A 20,590-nucleotide genomic window follows, 5' to 3' on the forward strand; every position below is an offset into this window, starting at 1 on the left:
GCAGGAATCAAGCGCGTCTCCCCTGGAGTTCTTAGTCGAGCCTGCCACTTATCAGTCAATCAAAAAAAAGAAAGGGGCTACACAATAGCCAATCAGAAAATAGCACTATTGTATCTGGGTAAGATTTAACGCAACAACCAATGAAAAAAAAGCATATCCTGGAATTGTTCACGTGATTCTACCTGAAAGTTTCGTTCACTCATAGAGGAAATCACTCCGAGCATCACTTTGAACACAGAGTAAGTCATGATCTCCTGTTTTAATGTTACAACAAATTCACAACTTGTTTGACACAAATAGTGACAACTTGACTGCTGTTAGAGAATGTTTCCCAGATAATTAGCATCAGTTTTTCATGAGTGTCTGTAACTTAGCCAACAGTTTTACAGCCTGTTCACTGACAAAACCTGCTCAGAACAAGTAGTCTAGGCCTAGTCATATTTTCGTTATCACACGATGACTGACATATTGTCACATTATAAACATCTCTCTCTCCAAATAGGCTTAAATTTTATTAGCACTAAATAAATTAAATTGTATTGCATAGTCGATGTTATAGGTCACTTTTAAAATCATGTCTTTTATAATTATATCCTGGCCATGGATGCATTAATCATTGCATCTGTCTTTCTCTTTCAAAGATGTCCGGTAAAAAGCAATTAAGCATCCTCTCATTCGCCCTGAGAGGAGAGTCCCCTAAAAAGGCCAGGTTAGAGGATGCTGGCCCAGAGAAGGTGGCGAATAGGGTAGGCCCATTAGAGGAGGAGACAGAGGAGGAGACGGTGCAGGTGGAAGGCAACAACTCCAAAAAGGCAACAAACACTTACAATAAACAACACCAGTCATAATCTCTATCTCTATCTCTCTCTATCTCTCTCTCACACACACACACGCACGCACATGCGGAAATTGAATAAATACTTTTTATTTGGTATATGAGCAATTATTAATAACAACAACAAAAAAAAAAAAAATTATTAATTACTTTTATTATTATAAAACTAATATTATTAATGAAACACCCCCATTCGCGCGACCCGTCCAACCCGCCTGCCCCCCTTTGACCCCCCTTTTTTTGGGGGGGGGGGGGGGGGTCACTCTTATCTGTCTTCAAAACTTGATGCACGTCTTGTAGAACAATACAGTAGTGTGTTATGGCTGTTGAGACACTATAGACAAGTTATTATCATATGCCGTTATTACAGAATGCCAAACATTCATTATTCTAGTTCTCTTAAGTTTGATCAATTATTCTGATTATGCATCACATAGAGGTACAGACAGGAAATGAAACAGTGGTTGCATAATTAGTACTTTTATAGTTACTTTTAATTGACTTAAATCTTTTGACTACTAAAGCCGGGCATACGATTTTTGCTGTCGTACAAGCTTCACCCCCTCTCGGAAGAAATCATTGATGCTTGTATGGTCACGGCTCACAATGTGTGAGAGGAATTACAAGCCAAGCCGAGCATGTTACAACCACCTCCCGACCTCTCGATAATTTTTAAACATGTTTTAAAAATTCAGGGAGTCTGCCCGATTTTGACCAGCATATAGGCTGTCCCCTATTGCCAAATCACAACCACGTCTCATATGCTAGCTAGATCTATAAATATTATTATAGCTGCAAACCCTACAGCATGATACACACACACACAAATGCACTATAGTTGTTTTTGTTGAAAGGAATGGCTATGCCTTTCTCTGCTTTTCAGCAAATAATTTGCTCACTCGTCTTTTTATTTTCTTTCTTTTTTCTATCTGAAGCTATAATAGCAGCTACATTGAAAGCTCCAGTCTCTGCATAGCAACCGAACTCCTTCCTTAATTGAAATGGTTTAAACTATGAAGATTATTCAATTTTTGGTTGAGCCACCCTTTGTTGAGTAGCAAAAATTTAAATAAGATTAATTAATGAAATTATACTTAACTATTATAATTTCAAATTTAAATTGTATTTAAATAACAAGGTAATTTTGAAAAATAAAAAAATATGTATTTTGCTATGAGTAATAATAGCCGTAGTTTCAAAGCACACTTTCCACACTAGCTCTAATAACTTGTAATTGAAGAAGTTTGTCTTTTATCGGAGTTGGTTTATATGCCCTATTATCCACTCTGTTGCACATCCATGTGGCAGTCGTACGGCTTGCAGACATGATGTGTCCTAGAGGAATGTTCTCCTTGGCGAAGTCCATGCTCTCCCAAACACAGCCACAGGAAGTACTGTAGGCCCGAGCCTATGGAAAATGCTTGACTGATGAGAATGTATCACTCACAGCCCTTGCAGAAAGTATTCAGACTGTATGCCTTGTGTGACCCCCAAATCAATCTTCCCTGTCATAAACACAGCTTTGATCACGAGCCTTGTTTTGAAACAAGGACACCACGGTTCCCCTCAGGATATGGCGATAGTTTACGAGTGCACAAGTTTCAAGTAAGAACGATTTCAGGCATCTGGTTTATTTTTATTTTTTTTGTTGCCATTTCTGTGTCGTAAGAACTTGGGTAAGAATTATTTAACCTTAACCTTTCCTAAAAGCGCGGAGTGTATCCTTTCTCTAGTTCCCTTTGTTTCGCTCTTCTCCTCCTTCCTGTCTTACTTTCTTTTCTGGAGTTTTTTGATAAATGATACCATGTTGCCGTAATGCTTCACAAGCAAATTTCTCCAACCAACTCTCTATAGATTATAATCTAAATAAGTGGAATATCCTTGGGTTGTTGGGATGACAGCATCTCAACATCTGGACTGAAGTCATCTGAGCTTTGATGTGAGTGTGATGTCATATCCTCAGTATTTATGGATCTTTTTGTTATTCTAAAGCAGGTCTTAACCTGAAAATCACTTCTTTTGTTTTCAGACTTTCAGCCTGCAGGCTCGGTTTGTTGATATATCATTGTAAGGACAAGAAGTGAGCCAAATTCTCTCAGAATATCAGTGAAAGTTTCCATTGGATATCTTGCTAATATTATTGGCTAGTGGTTCAGAAACAATCATAGAAAGGTTTTGAAAGGTGGATTTTAGTCTGTGTCACCAAATAGGGGTTTGCATATCTTGTTTCCAACGTAAATCTGTGTGACCAATACAGCTTGACTAATTTCCATGAATGATGTGACAACCACTGTGGAATTGACTGGAGTGCAGCATAGAATCTAGCTGTCCATTTATGACTGTTATATTTGAGCTGAAAGAGTATGAGAAAATGTAATTAAGGAATTGCTGAAATTTCTAAAATCGAAAAGTCTGGTGAAAGTTTGGAGCATGTTCACTTTGCAGTGTGTTTACTATGTGACGGGGTGAGTGAGGGAAGAGGGGGATGTGTAATCCTGTTGAAGCAATTACATGTTCCTGGAAAAAGGCTTGCAGTCTTGGTGCAGTGCTCGTTACACAGTGTGTAAATCTGCTGTGGTCAGTGTGCATGTTCAGTCATCAGAATCCTCGCTTAACCTGTTGACTCACTCTTCTCCTTGTTAACAGTGTTGGCAGAGGCAGTCTTGATGTCATCATGTATAATTTTGCATGCTCATTTTACCTATTTTTACATCTAACACTCACTTAGGTAATCTTTAAAAACACTAATAACTGAATAATAATAGTAATAAAGTAATTATTTTGCAGATCTAAAAATGAATATCCATTTTTCATACTATACGTTCAATAGTGTTAGTATTTTATTCTTTTGAAATAAATCAATATGTCCTTGCTTAATATAAGTATTAAATTGATCAAAAGTGACAGTGAAGACATTTATATTGTTATAAAAGATTTCTATTTCCAGTAAATGCAGTTTTTTTTAACTTTCTGTTCATCAAAGAAAAAAATTTATCATGGTTTTCGTGTTATTTTGTTATTGATTATAACAAGAAATGTTTCATGAACACCAGTTCAGCCTATTAGAATGATTTCTTAATAATCATGTGACACTGAAGACTGGAGTAACGGCTTAAAATGTATTAAAATAGTAAACAGTTTGTTGTAAATTGTAACAATATTTCACATTATTATTGATTTTACTGTTATTTTCATCAAATAAATGCAGACTTGGTGAGCATAAGATTTTCTCAACAACATTGAAAAATCTTACAGACCTCAAACTTTTGAACGGTAGTATAAATTAATATTTTCTATGTATTGTTTATCAGCCATAACACGTATAGTATGCAGTACAGTCTGAATATTCTGTGTGGAATACTGTATCCCACAATGCACCGCTCATCTTGATCTTTCATTTCAAGAGTGACAATCACCAATACTAAAGTGCCCCTATAATGCTTTTTCAAATATTACCTTTTATGCAGTGTGTAATATAGCTAGCTGTTTGTGAAGTTAAAAGGTCTGCAAAGTTTTAAAGATCAAAGTGCACAACAAATAAAGTTTTTGTCTCCAAAAATAATCAATTCTGAACTGCTGAAACGAGTCGTCAGCAGTTCTATTCTCACTTCCTGTCCTGTTCTATACCTGTGTAACAATGTAACACATTTGCATAATGCCAGCCTATGGTTTTCATTGGCTGCGTGTGAACGACAGCTACTGTGACCCGCCCGAGAAAATTAAAGTGTTTTTTGACCTTGGATGTATGCACTGGGGCACTTTAACTAGAATCTCTTTTACCCAAAATTGGCTAAAACATATCTGTTTTATATTGTTTTATATTTATATATAACAATTTAGCCCATCCATGTTAAGTGGGTGTTTAAATTTAATTCTAGGCCTTCGCTTTCAACTTTGTCTTGTAAATGAAGATTTACAGTCCAATACAAAGTCTGTGTTGATGGATCAGTTCTCTCAGAGTCAGCTGGCTTCCCTGCCAGGTGTGTTTCAGACCTGCTCATTGCGAGCTGTGCTTTCTGAGTCACTTACTCTCATTTGATTAAATTCAGCATTCGGCAAGATTTATTTGTCTCATTTTGTACAATACTGCACACTAAAACACAAGCCTGCAACCTGGAGGCATGAGATATTCACACACACATAAACATGAGCAAGCACACGGTATACTCTGTAAATTAAGACCTTCAGCGCCCGCAGGAAATGAGCATGTTAAAGAGGGAACACAATGGTGGGCACTATGGGGTATGACTGCTCCATTTAAGACCAGCTGACTTGTTATGACCCTCTAAACATTTAATGAAAGGACTGAACAGGTCTGTTTCTTTGTATGTTGAACTGATTTCCTGAGTGACTGCTTTCTCACACAGACTACCCTCAAAGTTGCTAAGACTTCAACAGAGCTAATGATTAATATTGGAAAAATGCACCTACACAACAGAGCCTTTTGTTTACAGGCTCGGTTCTCATATACCTGCTGCGTTATCTAAAACAGATGTTTCTGGGATCCATTATGCAATTTAGGGTTAGACCTAGTCACCCTGTGACTTCCTCACCCTCCCACAGTATGTTTCAGCAAAAATGCTGATGTTTTGTTGAAAATGTGATTAAATGGACCTAACATTTTTTTTCCATTTACTTTTAATTATTTGTCAGAAGCTGTAGACCTTCTTGATCATCTATGGCAGGTGGCTAATCACAGCAACGCATCAGTAACGCATGAAAATCGAAGATGTCCAGTCCTGCAAGTAGGCCAGTACTCCACCCTCTCTGTACCACTACAGCAGGTGTTTGGACACAGGTACGTACACTCACCAGCCACTGACATTAAAAAAAGCATTTTTATTTTGTTCTTCAGTTTAGACACTCCAAACTTGGTGTGTACATGAGTTATGAATGAAACATGTACATGTACAATATAACAATTTTGGGTCTTTGCTAGAATATCTACTTGGGTTTTTCTTTTTTTAACTTTATATATGATATTCTTTCTTAAAACTAGTGTAATCATGTAATATCAAGCTTTCTCTTTTATTTCTTTCTCAGGTTTGGTGATGAGTTCAGTTTGCTGTTGCGTCTACGTAGCTCCCAGTCTGAAGACCGCAGTGTGCTGACCTTCCTCTGTCCAGACGGACACATTCTCCTGCAGATCCGCATCAGTGCCTACACCTTCACCTTCATCAGCACCCAACAACGACACTACGAGTGAGTCTTCACTTCAGTGGCAGACAGGGAGTGTTTAGGAAACCTGTTTTAAAAATTGCACACTTTAATTTTATCTCTTGCATTTGCCAAGTATTGTGTTTGCCAAGAAATTTCCCTGAGTCCCTGATCTCTGTTCTTATTTTATTTTTTTATTAAGAAGTTAAAGCATCTGATCTGAACAATTAATCACAGAAAAAAAAAAACATTCATGACAAGAACGCTTGGAAAGTAGACAAGACTATATAATTGCCAATGTTGAATCATTCTTAAATGAGGATTAACGCGCAACCATCTGAAAACTCAATTACTTGGTGGTCTTGATTATTTTGTGGTTCATACTTTGGTCCCAAAGCCATCATCTTGGCAGGAAAAAGATAATTAAAAAGGCACATCTCAGTGAATCCTCTTATGTAACCACAGTCTGTTTATTCTCCTTCTCCTCTTTTTTTTCTGTTGCTTGCTTTTTAATGTCATTGACCTTCTTTGTTCCTCTTCCATGATGACAAAACCATTCTCATCATCTCCTCATTCTTCATGTCAGTAGAGTATTAGTTTTGGCTAATTGTTAATCTTAAACACAAGCACAGACCCCACCGTTTTGTGAAGCTCTGGGATATATTAAATCTAGATTTCTGTGACTTAAGCCAATCCTTACAGTCGAGACGTATAAATGAGGCATGAGATTTAACTCGTGGCCTCTCAAAACTAATATTTGGACCTGTCGCCTAATTACCCACCTGCAGGACAAAATAAATGGAATGCATTTTACCTGTTTATGCTTCTCATTCATCATAAGGTGACATAACAATGCCAAAATGTTCTTACTGTGTTCTCATATGGTTTTCTGTTTAGTTTAAGCTTGCATATGCAAAAAAAAAGTCATGTATCATTACACAGACAGGAAGTGTTGTGTCTCTGAATGTTTTGCCAGGAAATTTAATGGCTTCTACTTTTCTTGGGTTCTCCCAACTCTCCCTGTTCTCCAATACTTTAACATGTGATTTGTTTAGCCCACCTTGTCAAGAAAACAAAATAAAGTAGTTAGTTTTTCAAAACCTGTCCTGTCGTTCCCAGATTCCCCGTGGCAGTGCTGTCCGATGGAGGTTGGCACCGTGTGGCCATCAGCGTTTCCTCTGGCCGTTTGGCATTGTATGTGGATTGCTCAATGGTTGAGAGCGTGGACTGGGCCTATAAGGACGGTCTGGGAATATCCACTGATGGCCTGGTAATGGTGGGAGGAATCATTGAGGGGTTTGAGACCCCTTTTGAGGTCAGTTTTCAAACATAATTTTGTTTTGTGTGGTCCAAACATGCAAGGATGTAGTACCTACTTTAGGATGAGAATGTCCTTTATCTCACCAGCTCTCAGCACATGACACGTACTGTAAATACATCTCCAGAACGTTCCCAGTCGGCATTTAAACCCAAAGTCAGGTTTATGAAGGATGAGGGTCTCTCGTATAGGAGTTACTATACCCCAAGCCGAACATCTGCGTTTTTACTCATCCAAGATTCCAGATGGATTTGCCATTTTGTTGCTGACAAGTAGATTGAGACTTTGTATTTTTTATGTGCAACTATCTGTTACAATTTACCAGCACAATTTCTTACATAAATAATATCTGATGAAAAATTTGAACAAGTATGATTTGTTGGTTTTCAAAAATAGCATGGCATAACATTTCTTTTGCTGGCACTGCCATGTAGCACTCGTTTAATTAATGCTTTTATTAAATATAATTATTATAAACTTGAACTTTTGCCTATAGTGCAGGTATCCTAGTCTTACATCCGAAGTTCCCAATTCCATGCATGCATTGTTCATACTGAGTGCCATATTTATTTGCTGTTGAATATTGTGTACGGAGTAAAGGAGTCGCTTCTAGTACCCTAAGTGTGATTGTTGACATTAACATTTTGGTGTCTCCGCTGTAAACAAGAAACTTATCTGCCATCTTAGATACCAGTCTAATCTGTTTGGCATTAGCTGTAATTGAGCAAAGAAAAGTTAGCGACAGGAAATTTAAAATGTATTTAGCTGGAGTGTACATGGATTATAGATTATTACATTGCAGAACAAGAGACCCATGTCAGGTTAAGGGGGGGGGGGAAGGCATTTTAGCAGATTTTTTTGGACTTTAAAATGGATTTACTGTATGTTATGTTGTGTTCTGAAGAACATGCATTTTAAAGGGGCTAGGACTCAGGAGTATAGTTTGGACAGCTGTGCACTAAGCTGTACAGCTGTGCTAAGTTAAATGCCCTTTTTTAGTTGTGTTAGACAGGGAAAGTTAATACAGCATGAAGTCTAGGCTGAGTCTCAGAGAATTACATCATAGAGTCCAAACATCCCATTTACATACTTACACACTGAACTCAGTCATAGGGTAACATGGTGAGAGTTAGCATTTTAGCAAATTTCTTGACTTCTAAGGCAACACTTCATGATCATCATATTATTTGATGTTAACAGATTGCTAGACTATCATCTCTGAACTCATATCTGTTGTATTCATATCTGACATGAACTCTTGCTGAATAATTGACAAATAATTTGCTCTGTTTTATGTAATGGTTGCTAATAAAAACTGTTAATAAGTGTGCATTCTTATGTGTTTGTGTGTCAAAGCATGCATGCATTGAATGTATGTGCCTTATGACCATATGGGTTGTATGTGTGAATCTGTATAGGTGTAATATTTTCATTTGCCTCGTTTCTTCAGGGTGATTTGATGCAGGTGGCATTTCTGATGGGAGAACCAGATGCAGCTCGAGATCAGTGTGCCTTTTTCCAGCCCCAGTGTGACGGAATCGGACACAAACCACCTCGCTCTCCTCGCATAGACACTGAAGAGGTGAGCAAGCCATACTGTACAGGGAATGTTATATAACCCGCCTTCCAAATCAGGCTAGTTTCTACCTAGTGACAGATACATTTGTGCCAAAATTGTCAAAATATTTGTAATTTCTTGCCACTGCAATTCATCTCCATTTTTATTTCAATATTCATCTTTTCTGTCTTCCTGTCATATTCCATCTTTTTTCTTTCTCTGTCCAGGAACTTTTGCTGTCCTCAAATGACCTGGAAGACTTATTAGTGTCAGCAAAGGACAATGACTCTATTCGTGTAAAACTGACGGTAAGTATCAATACTGTTATTTTTCATCTTTACTGTATATGTAGTAAATTAGTTATCCCCAAAATGAAAATTCTATCATTTACTCACCCTTATGTCATTCCAAACCCATATGACCTTCTGTGAAACACAAAAGAGGATGTATTGCACAATAACCAGAGTGATCTTTTCTATACCACAAACAAAAAGAAGAGGACTGTCACACTTCACACATGATGAAGAAGCATCATAAGTGTTTTATGCTTTTGTGTTATGTTACAAGTCTTTTGAAGCCATATAATTTTTAGTCTTATCATACAGCTTCAGAACACAATGTAGGAATAGGAATATAGCAGACAAGTCATATAAACCACTTTTATGCTACATTTATGTTGTTTTTTGTTTATTTTGAGAGCTAAAAAAAAAAAAACAGCCTCAGTTCCCATTATGAATGAGAGTACTTTGAACAATCTGCAGTATATCTTCTTGTGTGTTCCATGGAAGAAAGAAAAATGGCTTTGGAGAAATATGAGTGAATTTTGAGGACAGGATTTTGGGTGAAGGAACCTGTATCTGTCTAAACCAGCCTTTAAATTATCTAGCAAAAGATCAAACAACCTAAAAATACTATTTAAAAAGTTGATATTGGTATTCCCCTGCAGCTTTATAAATTATTTGGATATGGAATTGCTCAGTCCTATCTGCATTGGCCACATCATGACTTGCTTTCTTGTAATTTAAACCTTATGGACATCTCGGTTTAAATGACAAGAGTTGATTTCCATAGTTACCTCCATAGGGTTGTTTTTACTCACAAGCATTTAGTTTTGTGAATCATATTTTGATTGGATGTTTGATGTGGATATAACTGCTTGAAATTGTAGCATTACATGTGAACCGTCAGTTTATATTTCCATTAATAATCGTATACCTTTTAAGAAGCTGTATTTACATACCATTCCTGTCAGACTGATAGTCATTTAATATTTTATTATCCTGCCAGTGGTTTTTATGCATAAAAAAACAAAAAAGACAGTCTTCTAACATTCTGTGAACCTGTAGTCACAAACCCAAACAGGCTTTCCAAATCTCCTCTGTCTTCTCTTAAGCCAAAGAAAGATGGTGTGGGGTGTAGTTGAGCTACAACAGCCAAGTCCGTGTGTGTTTGGCTGCTGTGAGCTGTTTGGCCCATGGATTCATGGTCATTGTGGGCTTTGAATTAAGTTTAGTAATTGTAGATATGAATATTGATGGACTCTATATTCCTTCTGATTCAAAACCAAATGTTTCTTTCAGTGAGACCGTAGCATAGCATGTTTAAAACATCTATAGTGCCTCAATCAATCACCTGGACTCCATTATGTTATGTCATAAAGGTGGAGGATTTCAAAGACTAAAGAACACCAGATTTTTTTTTTAAATAACCTGTTTTATTTCTCCAGTTCTCTCTTGTGGTGTAACCTCTTGACTATGAACTTTTTGTTGTGGTGTTTCGCTTTGATGCCTCTGCCGTTTTTGGTTTGCCAGTTTCCTGGATGGATTAATGGGAAACGTATGGTTTTCTTTGATCTCTTTAACCCAACAGGAGGTCAGGGGTTAAAGGTAATCACTAAATTATCTTGTCACTCATTTCCAGTGTGACAGCTTTGAAGCCCGAGACATGAATGTTTAGTTGGATATGTGTACGTACAGAATGCATATTTTTGGGTCAGATGACCAATTGAGAGACTTGATATATTTTATGTATATGTCTATGTATGTGTGTGGTATATATGTGTATACCTTGTCCACTGACCATTACTGCTATATGAATGACACCTCAAACCATTATTATTATTATGATTAAGGATTTTTGCAAATTTAAGGGATAGAATAGAGGGATTACCCACTTTTGAATAAGCACTAAGGCTCAAGGTCTGGAGCAGAGGCCCTGTCGAGAAATTAGGTTTTATGTGTAAATGTTATAGTACATGTTTGCTTGACCCATTGGGCGACGTGTTATTGCCAGGGTTTATAATGCATATGTGTTTGTGTCTGCCTGATTTGTTTTGGGTTGTTCTGTTCAGTCTACAGGGGCAGTGTGTTTGTTTAAAAGTGGTGTTAGCGTGTTTAGAAATAGAAATAGAAATAGCCTTGTTATTTCTGTGGGTTTCGTTTGGCAGGGGTTGGCACAAGCCTGTAATTGATTTGCTCGGCACTAAAATTAAGTTTGAGTTGGACGGAGTACTCCTCTAGGGAAGTGTCAGAATTACTCAGACAGGCTGTAAAGGATTCAACAGCTCCAAACGTGCCTTTAAACTCGCTCTGTCTGTGAGAATAAAGTAATAAATGTATGATCTGTGTTTAAAGGTTGTTTATTTGTTCATGGATAAAAGTGTGGACATGCATGAGACAGTGCCAGCTACAAGTATTGTGTTCGTTTACAAAGAACCTGAGCTGCTAATTTCCTCACCTCTTCTTCCTGATATCAGGGACTAAGGTCAAATGTTAGGTTGAGTGCATTTTGTCCATTCTGTCATCTGTCATTCTCTGCCCAAAGGGTTAATATAAATGGTTCTTGAGAAGGCCTGGTTTTGAACAAAATGCTAATTTGTTATATCAGTTAGTTGAGTTGTTTAGACACTTTACCGTTCATTTTTATTTCTCAATGTGGTGATATACAGTACTACTCCTCAAAGGTTTGGAGTTAGAAAGATATTTTTTATAGAAATAAATACTTTTAATTCAGCAAAAGTGCATTAAATAAAGTCAAAAGTGACAGTAAAGACATTTATAATGTTTGCAAAAAAAAAAAAATTTAGTACTTTACAGTCCTGTTCCCCGTGTACATACTATGTACTTATAGGAATTGTAATAACTTGGTAATAACTATGTACTAACCCCGAATCTACCCCTAAACCTAACCTTAACCCATGTAGTTACCTTACATTACCCAGTAAATCCTTAGGTAAGTTCACTGTAAGTTTACGTAAGTGCACGTACTGTTAAGTAACGTGCAACCAAAAATTCTATCTCAAATAAATGCTGTTCTTTTAAACATTCTTTTCATCAAAGATTCTGGAAAAAAGTGTTTAATGGTCACCACAAAAATATTAAACAGCACAACTTTTCAGGTTTTCAACATTGATAATAATAAGTGTTTCTTGATTACCAAATCTTCATATTAGAATGATTTCTGAAGGAAATTTCAACGTGAAATTGAAGACTGGAGTCATTTCAACTTTGTCATCACAAGAATAAATTACATTTTAAAATATATTGAAAATAGAAAACATTTATTTGAAATTGTAGAATAGTAGAATATTGTAGTATCACTGTTTTTACTGTATTTTTGATCAAATTAAGGCAGCCTTGGTGTAAGAGACTTCTTGCAAAAACATTAATAAATATTACTGACCCCAGAATTTCTAACAGTGTTGTAGGTTCCTATTTTTCTGTCCTTCCAAGCCTCTTTCCTCACTTTTTGATTAGCAAAACTACAAAGATGTTTACACACACATACTGGCGCACATGCTGAAGTAAGGTGAGCTCCTAGATCAGTTGCCAGGCAACCTTGGATAAAAAAAATATATATTTAAGAACACCTATGAACACATGTCATCTTAGTAGTAATTGAAGCAATAAGTTGTTTTCTTGTCTGTTTTCTTTATGTATTTTGCACACGCCATTTCCATGTCTCAAGCTTAAAAAATCCCTTGTAAAGATGTAAATTCTTTTATTGTAAATACAAATTACATTTAAATTCTAAAAAGTTTTTACAAGCTGAGTCATGGGTTTTGGTCAAGACAGCTGCTGAGAGTTAAATCCATAAAACGATTGATCTGTTTCCAGCTGTCAGTTGTTTAGTACAACAAATATGAATGTGTTTGTAATTAATTTAATATCTATTTATACATGTGCGAAAACTTGTTTCCCATTTGTATGTCACAATGACAATAAACAAGAGTAACAGCGCCATTATGCAACAGTCTGCCCTTTTAGAGCTCAGATGTGCAAACTGTCACATAAATTAAGGCATTTTTTCCCTTTTTGGTGTGAATGATGGTTTACTGAAAACTCCATAATTATATGTCATTGTGCAGGCGTCTATATCACGCCTGCTCTCCTCTTCACTGTGTCTCTATCCTCGGGCATTCACAGACCTCAACTCCACAGGCTGTAATGATCAGTTCTGAGACAGTAATTTAGTACCAGCCATCCCCAAACAATAAATCACATGCAGTTAATGCAAAGTGGCTTTATCATGCAGAAATATTACTCTTTCTCATTCTTTCTTTCTAGATGGATGGATGGATGGATGGATGGGTGAATAGATCATATATGCTGGATTGACAGATTTATAGGTGTCAGCATGGGTTGCAACAAGGATGAGTTGAGGCAGGATCGAGGTGCAGCAGTATCTTTTAATAACAATAAAAAACACACAGGAGCAAGAGGGAAATGCAGTAGATGAAGCAAAACACAATATTACCAACGAGAATGGACAAAGAACAGTTAAAACAGACTGTGCGATTTTGGCAATCCTATATAAGATCATTACAAATCACACTGTACGACATGGATCTAATAAACTTGGGTATGACATGTAAGTAGACTGTTTGATGATGACACCTATTGAATCGTTGGCTACGACGCAAGTTAGCATAGAAGAATAAAACATCATCAACATGTGCTGGTGGTGTACAAATGCTGTTGTAAATATTTTAACGCAAATATTTAACCCCCTTTTCAAATAAGGTTTATTGCCAATATTTACAGACTTTCAGCTGTTCACAATGAACAACTACTCCTATCTAATAATGACACGTGTTTGGTGGAGTGCACTAATCCAATACTTAATGATGCTCCACTTTAATAAAAACAATTATGGGTTTTAGTTTGTGCATAAATATTTGTTGAAAAATAAGTCATAAGGGCGTAGTGCAGTAGTGGCCAAAAGTGATGTCTGGAGGGGATATTTGTTTTTTATGACCCTACAAATTCGATTAAACGATCAAAATATGAGGAAAATATTTGATATGTTGTTTTAATATTTTAAATATGAAGGAAAAACAAAACACTAAACTTGGTATTTATCTGACAAAATGATTTGGCAAACTACAGCTAAAGGTTTTATTTTACAGTGCAAAAAAATATAATCAACAGTATAATCAGTTATTAATATTTTGTTGATTCTGTCCAAAAATGATATCCGCACAATTAAATGTTTCAAGGCTGAACATCTCTTTTGGTCACTCCTGTAAATAGATACAGTAGATACTGTAGATGGACAGACAGACATGCTTGTCAAAACTTGTAAGGATTCTATAAATCAGAACTGACTGGAATTTTCTGGAAGCAATTATCTGCTATTTGGGAAGGACCCTTGTGACAGATCTCTGTGGATTGTCTCCATGAAGACTTCACATTGCTTTCTGCTTTGTGGGTGAAGAGTGTGGATAGCCTCCTCTTTGATTTAGGGTTTTCTTTTTTTATTCAGAGTCACTTTTTCTCCTCTACTTGCACTTAATTCACATAAGCAGAATCTCAAAATGCTGTCAAGCTTGTCATTCCGTCTGACGATGCCAAACTGCGTCTGCATGTGGGCAGTGTATGAATTTCCCATTGGTCCATTTGTCCCTATTAGCAGAAAGTTATTGTATAAACCATATTGTTTCTGTCAGTTAATTCTGATCCACCTCAGCAAGCATGTAAGTACTTGTATCTGGACACTACAAGCGTTATACACATAACCACTCACAAAGACAAGAGCGCACGCTCGCACATACACAATTTGCCCTGAGGCCACACAGCCAAACAGGTGTCTCATTGTGTGAAGTAGATGATATGTGTGTGTCTGCATGTAATCTGTGTGAATGTGGGTGGATTGAGAGTTTGTGGGTGTGCTAGCGTGTTTTGCACATTATTGACTAGTCTTGACTGTGAGTTTCACTGAATTTTTGTTGTTGGTGATGTATGTGTGAGTAAATGTGTGTGTGCCACCATGAGGATCTGGATGTGTTTGCTAGGATGGTTTCTGTTGGATTTAATGAGATTCGGAGCGCAAGGTCAGAGAAATCACATTCCAAAGGTATGGCTTCATTCTGGAAACCTTTCCGAAATGTGTTTGTTTTGGAAAATTGTTCTTACAAATCATGTGTGAACTAATGAAACGTGGGTTTGGTGTTGAGCGGTAATCCAACACTTTATGAAGCTCCACTTTGATTTCATTTTTTGTGGTTTTTAGTATGTGTATAAATAATTCGTGTTGAAAAATAAGACATATGCGTGTAATCAAGTGTTAGTCCGTTTCTCCTGAAGGCTGACAGTGGTTTGGCTGCAGATGTGAGAGGTTACAGTGGTTTTGGATTATATGATGGAAATAGTTTTCACTGAGCTATAGTTCGAACCAGATTACCACAAATACTGAGTTCATGTCCAGTGTCAGGGTGCAGATTTTGACTATAATTGACATTTATTGGTTTTGCAGCATTTTACAATATTGCACTTGATTTTTCGCACTTCTCTCATTTTTTTTGTTTACTTTTTGTGCTGCTTATTATAGCTTACTGTATGATAACCATTGCTCTTTATAGGATTTGTATTAATAATATTTTATTATTATGCATAGAGCTAAATTGAATTCTCAGCCTGACAAACTCTCGGTGGCAGGAAAACAACAGCTGTGGCAACAGTTTTATGACAAGACCAATATAACAATGGATGAGACTGAGAATGAATTCAGTTCTTCAGATGTAATTGGTGTTTTCTTACTTAATTTTCTTTTTGGGCCTAACCATCTTTTCTCCATATTAAATTTAGTTTCCAATGCCCACTTTCTTCGGAAATGTAGGACATTGCTTTATGGGAAATATTTTATGGGGTGCTGTAGTTAAATCAGTCAAAATGCAAGATACGGCTGGTTTGACATTGCCCGTAAATACCTGCGTCTCTGTGATAGATTTACAGATAGTCTTTCAAGTCTTCTTTCGTGCTGACTTATGTGTGTGCGTGATTGTATGTACTAGACCCTTTTTTTGTAGGCTTTTCCACTTAATATATTTACAGACCTAGGCATTAGATGTAAATTTATAACTTTCAGAACTGAAGTATGATAATAGGCAAATTTCTTTTGCCCATATGCTTGCATTGGTTAGCTGGCATGCAGACATGCATTTAAGTAATGTATCTGAAGCCTAAAGGCATATCCCTTTTATTTATTAGGGAAACTCTTTACCTCTCCTACAGACTTGTCATCTGGCCCTTTTTACTGATCTGTCTAAACTGTGTTCAGTCAGGAAAGGTTTCTGTAACAGACCTTAAATAGCAGCAGGGTTGTACATCATGTGCACATCACAGCAACAGCTCTGAGAACATTCATTCTTGAAGTGATCGTTGATCTGGATTATGTCACAATAGCTTTACTCCTGTAGACAGATCTTTGCTTAATCTTGTCACAGCTTCTGTATTTCCCCCACTTGCCATGACAGTCAATGTGAGTTAGGGTTTCTTGTGTAAAAGTCACCACCACAATCCCGAGTTGTTGCTATATGGTTGCTAGGTGGCTCTATGTTATTCTGGTCCCTAGATATGACTTGAATCCTTCCTTGAATGTCAAAGTTTCTGGGGGGTTTTGCCCACTAGGAGAAAATCACTTTAGTGACTTTTCTTTTTTAAGTGATCAAATTCAGCCTCTATTTCCAGACTTTGTGCAAGAGAAAAAAAAACAGCACAAAAAAAGGACTCTGGTTATTAATTAAGGACAAAGCACTGTTGCAGTGAGGTTACGAGTGTGTTTTCATGGTGGTCCTAGTCACAGGAAGCCCCCTTGTGGCTCAATGCTATTATAGCTAGAGCTGGAGAGGAAGTTGCTCTTTTCTGGGTGACTGGACACTTAATGTGAGTCAGTGTGTTCAGACCCTCTTTGGCAGGCTATTAGAGGGATATCAGACCAACAGCAGGAAGATAAGCTGGACGACGGCCCTTCGTAGCCAGGTAGAGATCAAGTGTCGGTTTATCAGGCTGTGGCCACAGAAAGAGCCATTGTTACTCATGGTATTAGACCATAGGGTCTGATTTAACCCACGTTTCCGTCGTATAAAGGCTCTTCCATCTCACCCTTACAGGCTACAGTAGAATGTCATCTTGCTGACTGACATATTATTCATTGAATATGTATGCATGTATGTTTATATGTATGTATGTTTATATGCATGTATGTGTATGTGTATGTGTATATATATATATATATATATATATATATATATATATATATATATATATGCATGCATGCATGCATGTATGTATGTATGTATGTATGTATAAACATATTAATATAGTAACATATATTAATATAGTGTGTAAGATTGATGTCACATTTGACCCTATCAATTTGGCAACACAAAAGAAGTAAACCAAAAGGTAATAAGGTATTTAAGAGTTTAGAGATAACTCGCACACAGAGGAGGGTGTGTCTTCCAGACAAGTGGCATCCTGCTCCCAAAAGGTGTAAACTCTGAATGCAAATTCCAATTGTTAGCAAATGTTTCCGTGTGAAAGAAGTTTCTGTCTATATAAAGAAATGCAACAAGAGGCTCAGGGCGATTTGTAGCTCAAATTAGTATGGAGCTACAAATCGCAGCTCTTTTGCTCTTTTTACAAATCACTGCTCTTTGAGAGTGGTCTCGGCCACTCAGCATCATATCTTTTCTAATGTCAGGTTCGCATCTTTTCTCTTTATTCCAGAGCATTTGATGTTTTGTATTTATTATCTTTGAACTGATTATGAAATTGGCATGATACATTTACCTGACATAATAAATTGTTACATTTGAGTTTATGACTTTTGCATGGTTAAAACCGTGCAACATATAAATAAGCTTCATATACAACCTTTCATGTCTCCCAACTCTCTTTTTGAGTTTCTCTTTTTTGTATAGACCTTATGCGCCAGAGAAACGAGGGCGCCGCCATCTTTAGAATATTGTCTTTTAACTTCCGTTTTTGCGGTCGCTCTGTATATTTCTATGGCATTGCTGTCCAGGAGTAATTAGCTTTTGAAGTGGATTTACTTAATGTAAAGTTAACGAAAGTTATCATGAGGACTGTGATGTTTAAAGCAGATGGCTTAACAAATGTCAGTCGACCGGGAATATTTTAAAACGAGCCGTGCATTAATAAACACGCAGAATCGCTGTGATAATACAGACCGGAAGTCAAAAGACAATGAGCGCAGCGCTGAAAAGGGGCGGGGCTACATAAGGTCTATACATTGCAGATGCCACGAAGAGAACTAAAGCACTCGTATTGTCCTACAAAAGTCACATTACTAAAACACTTGGCCTAGACTTCATGCAAATAAAGCAACTCGACAGAATCACAGCAGACTTTAAAGAGACACATGTTTCAATTTTGTATGTCATTTTGATGTACAGCAACAATCCCCTGCCTTTGACACCGTGATGTGGGTGTTTCATCGCAAAGAGAGGCTGTTTTTCATTTCCCTTTTCATCATTCAGAACCAAGACAGATCATATGGAATCCAGACCTTGATTCTGTTGTTTTTATTTTTTTATTTTTGTCTCTTTCTCCAAATCTCATTGACTTTGTCTCAAAATGTAGCGTGCATGTGTGTAGCTGATTGCTACAAGATGCTTAATAGTTTAAAGGTCTGTTGTTTATCTTCTTGGAATTATTGTGTATTTACCTGAGCATCTGTTAACAGCAGCAACTTCACAACCGAATGTTAAAATGGATTACAGCTTTAATCAAATCACATAAACATTCTCATGGTAAATTAGACCATATGAAGAAATACAAGTGATTACATCTACATTAAACATGTTATACTAAAAATAAAGCTCCCAGATGAAATTGAATAGTAGCTTACACACAATTCTTGGCAAACATTAAGTCATTTCTTTATGTTGATAGAGTCTCCGTAGACGTGGGATTATACGTGGTGATGGTACTCTTCCCACTGGATCCAAACGTCCTGTCCTTGTGGGGCGAGGTGATGTGTTTGAGGTGGATGAGGATACAGACCTTGTGGACCAAAACATCTTGTCCAAAAATGGTGGTAAACCTTCCAAATCCTTCCCAACTGACACTACAGAAAGTCGTGACGGAAAACCAGAATCCACATCTAAACGTTTAGATGAAAACATCACCACTGACAAGCACAAACCTGGCAAACCTTCTCCAAAGAAACCAGTGGATACCTCAATTATCAACCTGGATGTTCAGGTACCCGAGAAACCTACCGGAAGTACTGTATCTAGAGCAGAAACCCACCTAGAAACCACCTCCAGTCCTGAGGATCGAGAATCCAACTTGTTAAAAGAGGATCTGGGGGCCACCACACAGGCTCCTGTTAGCACAACTTCTTGGGAAGGCATCTCAAAAGGCAGTGGAAGTACAGCATCCAGGACTCCAGATATCCCTGCACGGTCTGGTTGGGGATCTGAGGAGCACCCAGGTACCGTTATACTCACAGGCAGGCATGGAGACCTTGTCCGTGGCTCTGATGGGAATATGTATCGCATCCAACGGGGACCCATGGGGCCAGTGGGGCCCCGAGGTGAGCCTGTGAGTATAAATTCAGTATATATCAGTGTTGTTGTTGTTGTTGTAAACCATTAAATAGAAGTTTTGCTAACTAAAATAAATTAAGTTATTAAGCTAATTAGAAATAAGTAAAGTAAAAAAAAAATAATGACAAAATTACTAAAAGTTAAATTAGAATGAGTACTGCTAATTTGAAAAATTAATGAAAAAGCTGATTCAAAATATTAATAAATACTATCATAGTGTATAAATAATACTAAATAACACTGGTATATATCTTGCAGAAATTGTCGGTCTTGTGTCACATTCTGTTAACACTAAAGAATTATGTGAAACCAGTCTGTGTCTAAGAAGGAAATGGACACAATAGCTGAACTCAATTAGCAGATATGTCAGACAAGGCATGTGCAGGTTTTTACACAATAAATAGAATAGGAAACATCTGCCACAATCAGCAAAAGCAGGAGAACCAAATATGATGCAGAAAGCACAAGAGGGAAAAATTAAAGAAGGGAATTATTAGGACTTTGATTTTGTATGTATATTTCAGCTTTTCTCACTGGCCACCAGATTCATTCGGCTCTCTAAAATTGGCTGTAGGAGGAACAACCCATCTGCATCACCCAATCAAAATACAACGTTCACCTGGCTTTACAAGTGACTGGGCATAACTGGAGTAAACCCAGAGATGGTGCCATCTGGAGGCTTCTGTCTGAGCTCCAGTGGCCCAGGCACTGTAAAATGCCTCCATTAGTTCATGAAGGCTTGATTTATACCAGTTGGCTGAAAGCATTAAGGACACACTTCACTGCCTGAGAGTAAAATACAGTAGAGACCCCTCTTTTTCACGTCTTTATTACTATCATACCCTGCATTTCTGTGGGGGTCAAGTG

General features: G+C 37.2%; 1 protein-coding gene across 1 annotated transcript in view; it reads left to right on the forward strand.

Moving 5' to 3' along the window:
* Positions 1 to 641: 641 nt before the first annotated feature.
* LOC311097019 (uncharacterized protein) overlaps positions 642 to 20,590 on the forward strand; it is a gene marked incomplete at both ends in the record, with an annotated part of 37,044 nt that continues 17,095 nt past the window's right edge. Inside the window, 7 exons of the mRNA XM_084136486.1 lie at positions 642 to 812; positions 5,521 to 5,633; positions 5,879 to 6,037; positions 7,112 to 7,307; positions 8,761 to 8,892; positions 9,096 to 9,176; positions 19,065 to 19,718. Of these exons, the coding sequence (XP_083992612.1) occupies positions 642 to 812; positions 5,521 to 5,633; positions 5,879 to 6,037; positions 7,112 to 7,307; positions 8,761 to 8,892; positions 9,096 to 9,176; positions 19,065 to 19,718 (1,506 nt within the window). The remainder of the gene's footprint in view (positions 813 to 5,520; positions 5,634 to 5,878; positions 6,038 to 7,111; positions 7,308 to 8,760; positions 8,893 to 9,095; positions 9,177 to 19,064; positions 19,719 to 20,590) is intronic.

The sequence above is a fragment of the Abramis brama genome, assembly GCF_963993115.1.
Source record: "Abramis brama genome assembly, chromosome: 15".
Lineage (NCBI taxonomy): Eukaryota > Metazoa > Chordata > Actinopteri > Cypriniformes > Leuciscidae > Abramis > Abramis brama.